The sequence below is a fragment of the Salmo salar genome, chromosome 26, assembly GCF_965601325.2.
Source record: "Salmo salar chromosome 26, fSalSal1, whole genome shotgun sequence".
In the NCBI taxonomy this organism is placed as follows: domain Eukaryota; kingdom Metazoa; phylum Chordata; class Actinopteri; order Salmoniformes; family Salmonidae; genus Salmo; species Salmo salar.
Genome location: NC_138316.1, coordinates 11,166,055 through 11,175,009, shown reverse-complemented (window position 1 = coordinate 11,175,009; position 8,955 = coordinate 11,166,055). Strand labels below are relative to the sequence as shown.

Here is an 8,955-nt window from a genome sequence, read left to right as displayed (position 1 = left end):
GCAGTTGATGTTGAGATGTGTCTGTTACTTGAATTCTGTGAGTTGCAATCTGAGGTGCAGTTAATTGCCCATTTCTGAGGCTGGTAAATCTAATGAACTTATCCTCTGCAGCAGATGTAACTCTGGGTCTTCCCTTTCCTGTGGCTGACCTCATGATAGTCAGTTTCATCATAGCGCTTGATGGTTTTTGCGACTGCACTTGAAGAAATGTTCAAAGTTCTTGAAATGTTCCCGGATTGACTGACCTTTATGTGTTAAAGTATTGATGGCATGTCATTTCTCTTTGCTTATTTGAGCTGTTATTGTCATAATATGGACTTGGTCTTTTACCAAATAGGGCTATCTTCTGTATACCACCCCTACCTTGTCACAACACAACTGATTGGCTCAAACGCATTAAGAAGGAAAGAAATTCCACAAATGAACTTTTAACAAGGCACACCTGTTAATTCAAATGCATTCCAGGTCACTACCTCATGAAGCTGGTTGAGTGTGCAAAGCTGTCATCAACGCAAAGGGTGGCTATTTGAAGAATCTCAAATATAAAATATATTTTGATTTGTTTAACACTTTGTTGGTTACTACACGATTCCATATGTGTTATTTCATAGTTTTGATGTCTTCACTATTATTCTACAATGTAGAAAATAGTACAAATAAAATGTTTAAAAACGAATGAGTAGGTGTGTCCAAAGTTTTGACTGGTACTGTACATATGTTTTACATTTTAAATATACATGTTTGCATACATAAACCATGTGCCATGGAATAGGTACATCGAAAATATCTTCGCATTTATTTTGCAACCGGTATGGCGCAGCTGTCAACATTTTTGTCCCCTGAAACTGGTATATTTTTCTATTTACGCCGATTCCTTTCAGCAAATTTGTATCTTTATAGTTCTAAACTTTGAAATCAATTGGGTTTTGTTTGGTGTACATTTTAAAGTGACAACATCTCAGCGTAATTCTGTTACCATGGAATAATTGCCTTAAGGCTACTTTGTTCCCAAAACGACTTAATTCTTGACTGACAGATGCAAAAGTGAAAGGGCTGAAAAGGATTTCCCCTTGCTTCCTGTTAGGGGTCAGATTTGGGAAATTCCCAGTTTACTTCACACATTGTCAGAGGAATGTGTTGTTCAGGAGTCAGTACCCACTAGGCACAGAGGTCAGTTTAACGTCTAGTTTTGATTTACATTTAGTGTAAATTGTTTAGTTGTTAACTAACATGAATTCAGAGTGAAATCAAGAGAAATATTCACTATGTCATTGCATTTAGGTTAAAAGTTGGGTGAAAAAAGACTAAATGCCCTTATATTGACGACTTTTTGCAAATCCAATTAGTTTTCCACGTTGATTAAACGTTGCCATGTAGATTTTGGGGGGATTGAAATCGCGTAGAAACAACGTTGATTCAACCAGTTTTTGCCCAGTGGGTAGTTGAATTAGTAGTTGTTCAAGCCTATTTATAGCCTAGCTGTAAATCTGTCTGATGTATTGTATTCCCTCTCTCTTACTCTCTCTCAAATTTAAGTTATGGCTCCGCCTTTATCCATTGTTACACCATTGACAGTATAAAAAAAAAAAGAGACTTCATCCCTCATTTTATATTTCCTACGTAGCTAGCCAGGGGATTTCCGTGAACAAAGCAGCCAATCGTGTAGATGTAAACACGCCGTCATTATAGCACACGCGGCAACTCGCTGCTTGCTGTTCAATTTGTCAGTGCAGTGAAAGACAAATACATTAGTCCCATGGCAGAGCAACAAGCAAGATACAATAAAACGAAGTTATATTATTATTGAGTCGACTGGTTTCTGTTCCTATCAGATGGCGGTGGAAACTGTTCGTGAAGAGGACGTGCTAAATGTGATCTTGTGCCGAACCAGCGCAGGCGGGTGTCTTCGGGGTACTTACCGGAGAACAGAGCTACAGGTGTCAATCAAGCCCCTGTCATCTCGCACTGCAAGTCGAAGGTAAAATTGGCATATCTCAAACTCAAATGCAATGACAAAGTCTCTCTCGCTCTCTCAAGTCAAGTCAAGTCAAATGGCTTTATTGGGATGGGAAACATGTTTACATTGCCAAAGTGGAATAGATAAACAAAAGTGAAATAAACAATCAGAAATGAACAGTAAACATTACACTCACAAAAGTTTCTAAATAATAGAGACATTTTAAAAGTGTTATTACTAGCCATGTACGGTGTTGCAACAATATGCAAATAGCTGAAGTAGGCAACGAAAGGGAAAATAGACAAATATAGTATGTATTTACAATGGTGTTTAGCTTCACTGGTTGCTCTTTTCTTGTGGCATCAGGTTACACATATTGCTTCTGTGATGGCACACTGTGCTATTAAACATAATAGATATGGGATTTTATCAAGATGTGATTTGTTTTCAAATTCTTTGTGGGTCTGTGTAATCTGAGGGAAATATGTGTCTCTAATATGGTCATACATTTGGCAGCAGGTTAGGAAGTGCATCTCAGTTTCCACCTCGTTTTGTGGGCAGTGGGTAGACCTGGCTCTCGAGAGAAGACAGGCTATAGCGGCCTCTCTCTCTGATGCGTGTGTTTTGAGGGTTTGTGGTTTTTTTAAATGTGTTTACTGCATATGTGTGTATATTCTGCACAGTGAGTGGACTGAGTGGATGGGAGACGTGGCTGTGGTCAGAAAAGTCCATTCAGAGAGGGTTCTGGTTCCTCTGGGTGTGTACAAGGCCCGGTGTCTGATGGGCCTGCTGTATGACTGGATGCCTGAGGGCTCTCTACACTCTCTACTATACCAGGTCAGTATAATATATGAGCACTAAGTCTAACTCAAATATGAATATGCATGTATAGTGGGTGGCAGTAGGCTAGAAGGCTGAATCTAACTTGGTTCTGCAACTTTTCCCTTGGTTGGGGCCTACAGTGTTCACGTGGGAATACCAAACATTAGGAACACCTTCCTAATATTGAGTCGCAGCCCCCCCCTCCCCCTTTTGCCCTCAGAACAGCCTCAATTTGTCAGGGAATGGACTCTACAAGGTGTCCGAAAACATTACACAGGGATGCTGGCCAATGTTGACTTCAATGCTTCCCACAGTTGTGTCTAGTTGGCTGGATGTCCTTTGGGTGGTGGACCATTCTTGATAAACACGGGAAACTGTTGAGCAGGAAAAACCCAGCATCGTTACAGTTCTTGACAAACCGGTTCGCCCGGCACCTACTACTATACCCCGTTCAAAGGCACTTAAATATTTTGTCTTGCCTATTCACCATGGCACACATACAATCCATGTCTCAATTGTCTAAAGGCTTAAAAATCATTCTTTAACCTTCATCTACACTGATTTAACAATTGACATCAATAAGGGATCATAGCTTTCACCTGGTCAGTCTATGTCATAGAAAGAGCAGGTGTTCTTAAAGTTGTGTACACTCAGTGTATATCAACAAACTGCTGGTCAGAGCTTCGATAGACACAAAGTTAATCAAATAAGGTCCATCTTTTGATTGCTTTATTTACAATTGCTGTGTCTTCATGGAGAACAATGCTGTGCTTGTCACCCACATGCTGTGTCTGGAAAGCCCCTGGCTGATGAAAAAATCAATCTATCTGTCATCAGCACTATCACTGCCTTATTTACACAAAGAGCTCTTCCTGGTTCAGGAGGTGCCCTGGCTGGAACATAACTTCAGACAGTAGACGTGACTTCATTCCACTGCACATGACTTAGACTGTCTGGTTAAACTGTATTTGCATACAGTAAGTTGTGTCGTGATCATGTTGAATTCTTTAGTATTTTCAGTTCACAATTTCAACTTTGTGTTGTCATGTGCTTTTTTTCCCCACAAGTCATTTTCAGTTCCCATGTATTTATGATCCATTTTACTGAAGTGAATAGAGTTCATGCCTTCCCTGTAGCTCAGTTGGTAGAGCATGGTGTTTGCAACGCCAGGGTTGTGGGTTCGATTCCCACGGGGGGCCAGCACAGAAAAAAAAATGTATGAAATGTATGCATTCACTACTGTAAGTAGCTCTGGATAAGAGCGTCTGCTAAATGACTAAAATGTAAATGAATCTGTTGAATGATTGTTATCCCTGTCAGACCCAGCTGTATCCAGGTCTACCCATGACTTTCAGGCTTGGCATCCTATTAGATGTGGCAGAGGGGTTGTGCCACCTCCACTGCATACCACTCCCCCACCAGGCCCTGAAACCCACCAATGTTCTCCTGGACCAGCAGTACCGGGCCAAGGTAGAGAACAGTGACCAATAACTGACCCAGTCCTTCTCTCTGAGTAGTGCAACTAATGTGAGAAAGAACTCCATTTGATTGATGGTATATGATCCATGGGATATGGTGTATTGTGAACAGTTACAGGTGTACGCTTTACAGTGTACATATGTGGGTTTGATTCTGTGTTAGAGCAGGTGTTTTTGTCAGTTTGTGTGTGTGTGTTTATGTTCATGTGTGTGGGTGTTCATGTTCCTACCTCCAGGTGAGTGACTGGGGCCTGCCTAGGGAGTGGAGGGTTGGCGCCTCTCTCTCTGCTGGAGGAGGGCCCCGCTTCAGGGACTTGGTGTACCTGTCTCCTGAGACCCTGACAGGGACCACACCCTCTGTGGAGGCAGACATGTACAGGTGAGGTCACCTTTCATGATCCTGCCACTTCAAACAGTCATATTCACCAATTAAATTTACCAGGTGGGGAAGGAGGGGTTTACCACTTCTACAGATGCCTTTACTAATGAATATGCAGCTACCCAATGAACATCTTCTCTCTTTAGCTTTGGTGTGCTGCTGTGGGAGACTTTGAACAGAAGACAACCATGTGGAGGTGTGTTTCTATTTATTTCCGTCTGTTCAAAGAACAGCTCTTGTTTCTGTCAGCGGGGACTAGGTTATATCTGGCCGTATATCATACAGTCTCAATATTGTATTACGTTTAGAACTTGTAACACATCATGTCATTGTCTATACCCAAGCAGATTTGCTCCAGCTGCTTTCGGGTGAGGATGGGGTTGGTTCAGGCCTGGAGGATGAGCTGCTACCCAAGCATGTACCCCACTGCCATACACTCTCCCGGCTGATGACCAGCTGCTGGAGCACTAACCCACACAGCCGTCCAACAGCAGAGGGTAAGTCTGTCTGTGAGGGTGAATCAGAGTAGAGATATACAATGGTGAAGAGAGCAGCTGTGCCTGGACTTTGATCTCTCCCTACAAGACCCCCTTCCTTGACTGGTTACCTACCTGCCTGTTAAGGACAGGTGACAGGCAGAACCACTTGCAGCACCCACTTCCTCTCTGTTCCACATGCCGAGACTGAGAGATACAATCCCATACCCTACTTCTGCCACTTAGTCAATAAGACTCTGAGTCTTCTCATCTAAATTGTGTGTAACTGTTTATTTGCTGATGATAGTCCATATCCATGTATTTCATTACCTATGCATTACCTATGACTGTCATGTGTGTATTAAAGAATAACGTGAACTTTTGGTGCATTATGGTCAATGTGATGTTTACTTGGCAGGACATCTTTCTCATGTCCTCTTCTTTCTCTTGCTCTCTGTCCACAGACTGTGCACTGGAACTGAGGAGCGCCATAGCAACCTTTGATCCTGATGCAATTACAAGGGCTACCCTCAGTGTGAGGGAAAGCAAGGTACGGATCATCCTCATTTAAAAAGTTCTATTACACTCCGAAGTCCGATATTCTCCATGTCCACAACCCTGATCTGCTATCAGTTTTTTTTTTGACTGAGGGAATCAGGATATGTTTCATGTGCTTTTAATCTGTCAACAGTTACTACTGAAAACAGTAAATAGACCAGTCACTAATCATGAGCAAACATGTGTATGTGATTTCTGTCCCTTTACCAGGAGAGGGGGCTACATGACTCTAAAATCCCTCCTGTGAAGGATATTCCCATTGAGATAAACAACCTAGAGGTGAGCTTGGTTCACATTTTTTGTGATATTCTGATTGTACTTAATGCTTGTGATGTCTATTACATTGAAAACAATATTTACATATCTCATACTAGGCCTGCGCTGGTTCCGGAGACACTAAATGTGTGAGCAACAAGACACTGCCCTTACCACAGACTTCCTGCCCTAGTGAAACACTCCCTAGTCCCCCTACAGCCATATATACAGGGGAAGCATCCCAGAGGAGGCACTGTCAGGGTAAGAACTTACAACTGATCGATAATGAGAGCAGTTTGTGAATGTGCTCAGTTTCTTGTCAGCGAAACCACCCTCTTATTTATCTTCTTTATTAAGTAATGATTCATTTATACCTTATCTCGGACAGTCTAACAGCAACGTGTCTCTCCCCAGACTGTGTGACTGGCTGTGTGGTGTCTTCCACCAGTCCCAGATGTCCCAGCAGTGGCCCGGGTCCTGAGCATCCCAGAGGGACAGGAGGCGTCGCCCAGAGACCGAGCCCACCACCCCCACTCTTCTCCAGCCCCTACAAAGCCCTCAGACAGAGCCCTCTCAACCAGCCCACTGCCAGCTACCATGGTAGGAAATGTGTTTAAGCTTAGACCTCCCACCTATTACCCAGTTTTGTCTGCAAACTTATGTACAGTGCCAGAATGTAGCTATCTAGAATAGACGTATCTTTTTATCGCATGTTTCTAAAATGTTGCTGAAAAAGGTGTAAAGCAATATGAAAATGAGTAGACGTAACAAACAGAGCCTCCCTCTGTGTTTGTATGTGCACAGTAAGCAGTTTTGGTGATTGCTGGTTTCCTGCATGGCCATCCTTTCACAGTCTTATCTTTATCCAATGCGTTTCCTCCCTTGAGGATCTTTGTTTCTCTCTATAAGTTGTCTGTTGTCCCAGTAAATGCTCGGAGTCAAATGATTATAATTTTTTTTCAAGCAATACATGGCTACTAGACATTTATGATGGTGATTGTGTTGAATAAGAGGGTAACTTGTCTAGTAAGGCTATGAATTTCAGTCTTCAGTGAAATAATCTCCTGTATGTATTACTGTCTTTCATATCAGATAGCTACTACTTCTCTCTTGTCCTCTTTCTCTGAGTTGTCTCAGTATTTTTCTCAAGGTCCCCCTCTACATGATTTGTGTTTTATAAGTGTGTGTGATGTGATATCATCGTGTTTGTATCATCCCTGAAACTTCACCCTCCCTTCTTGTCAGCAGCTGCACGGTGTGTGTCTCCGACTCCGATGGCGGTGAGCTGTTGTCGTATCCTGCGCGAGAGGCGCGAGGGCATCATTCGAGGCATGACGGAGGGACGACTCAACAACCTACTGGATGTGCTCATCTCACGGCGGGCCCTTCCCCTGGAGGCCTATGAGGTCATCTCTGCCTCTCTGACACTGACCGCTCGCACACGTTCCCTACTGGACACCTGTACCTGTTTAGGGGAACACGCAGCTTCCCTGGTAGCTACCACCCTTGGTATGATGTCCATTGGCACCAATCGTGGCCCTTCACAGATGTCTCACTGAAGGTGGATGGATGGTTATTAGAATGGGGGTTGTGTGGTGAAAGGCCCCTAACCAAATGTATCAAATGTCAATTGAGACTCAAATGTCAATTCAGACTGGAGCCATAGAGTGAGGAGCTGAGGAACCCTAACCAAATCGAATATATACTCACTCAGGTTTAATACGGTCAGTCAGAGTGAATATACGTTGGAGAACCTGAGATTCCTAATTTCATCAGAACAGCTGCAATGACTCATCTATATCCATAGAGATCCATGTTGGGGACACACCTGTCCATGCCTTTGATACGTCTGAGTATTCAATCAGAGTGGTGCTACCTCTGAAGTTGATGTCAAATAAATGTTTGATTAGAGGAAGCTTCTGTGACAGTAAAATTATAGAAACAATAGTGTTGGAGAGAAACCAATGAAAGTGAATAGCTGTGTGGATGATTAATCTGCTTTGATCATGTTTATGACCCATCACTAGCGATAATGAGTGGTAACTACTGAGCTAGCACACAGAAAACAGTTTGTTCAATATTAGATGCTACATTTTCTGTGTTGTGTCATGACTTTTGGCTCTCTCTGCTCTGTGGGTTATTGTGTGGTGCCACAATGTAGCTCATCTTTTGACAGCCAGTTTGTAAAGTACATATTGTACAAAACTATATGCTAAACATAGTTTGGATTGTCCTGTTCAGCAGTGTCTGACTTGGTATCTTGTAACAAGATTATTATTTGTTGGTTTATCAGATAAAATAACTGAACTTCAGTCTCATTTTATGCCACTTTTGCAGGTTGTTTGTGTTTGTTAATCTGTTCAATCCTTTAACCTATAGGTCATTGTCACATTCCCCTCAGGGTACCCTTTGATTTTGTTGCGCATCTCGCTCAACACGCCTTTTAACAGTACATGTCTAATTGCATGTCTGGTCTTCACACAGTACCAGTTGTCACACATTGTAAGTACAGTCTAAAGACGTTTATGTACTAAATGGGTAAAAAGGGGTCTTGTCAAATGAGGCCCAGTGAAGTATTGGCCATAGTGTACATATTTTTTTGTTGTTGGTCTGTTTAACATCATGCTGAGAACAGAAGACGGTAATTTCCCCAAAGCACTGTCTGTGTGTGAATAGCCTAATGATCTGAATATTTGGAGTTGTATAATAAAGCAAATTAATCTATAACAACATTAGATCAAGACTCCTCCTTGACACTCAAGCAGCTCTTTTCTTGTTGGGTTTTGAGTTCATGCACTCAGAAACAAAGGAAGATGTTTAGTAGAGGCTGTAATTTCCATCCAGTGGCGTAAAGTAGGTCTACTTGAAGAATTGTTGCCTATTACTGTTGCGCTCAAATATATTGCCCACTGGGCACACACACACACTTGTATCAATGATGTTTCCACACAATTTCAATGAAATTACGTTGAACCAATGTAGAATATACGACTATCTGTGCCCAGTGGGTGTTTTCTCATTTCAAAACTG

The 8,955-nt window shown here is 42.3% G+C and overlaps 1 protein-coding gene across 2 annotated transcripts; it reads left to right on the top strand.

Annotated features, from left to right (window-relative positions):
• The first annotated feature begins 1,646 nt into the window (after positions 1–1,646).
• Positions 1,647–8,660, top strand: LOC106587145 (receptor-interacting serine/threonine-protein kinase 2). 2 transcript variants are annotated; one of them, XM_082969405.1, is made up of 11 exons: positions 1,647–1,978; positions 2,641–2,794; positions 4,100–4,249; positions 4,494–4,636; positions 4,783–4,832; positions 4,984–5,133; positions 5,577–5,662; positions 5,881–5,949; positions 6,045–6,186; positions 6,340–6,525; positions 7,174–8,660. In XM_082969405.1, the coding sequence occupies exons 1-11, from the start codon at positions 1,833–1,835 to the stop codon at positions 7,482–7,484; spliced, it is 1,587 nt and encodes a 528-aa protein (XP_082825531.1). In that variant the 5' UTR covers positions 1,647–1,832; the 3' UTR covers positions 7,485–8,660. The 2 variants fall into 2 exon arrangements, with proteins under 2 accessions (XP_082825531.1, XP_045564756.1); XM_045708800.2 differs by having other exon boundaries at positions 7,171–8,660.
• Positions 8,661–8,955: the final 295 nt, after the last annotated feature.

Bases quoted from the DNA above. Each gene is read 5' to 3' on its own strand.
- LOC106587145 (XM_045708800.2), top strand. From the start codon at position 1,833: ATGGCGGTGGAAACTGTTCGTGAAGAGGACGTGCTAAATGTGATCTTG. The intron at 4,250-4,493 runs GTAGAGAACAGT...TCCTACCTCCAG, and splicing joins ACCAGCAGTACCGGGCCAAG to GTGAGTGACTGGGGCCTGCC. The intron at 5,663-5,880 runs GTACGGATCATC...TCCCTTTACCAG, and splicing joins TCAGTGTGAGGGAAAGCAAG to GAGAGGGGGCTACATGACTC.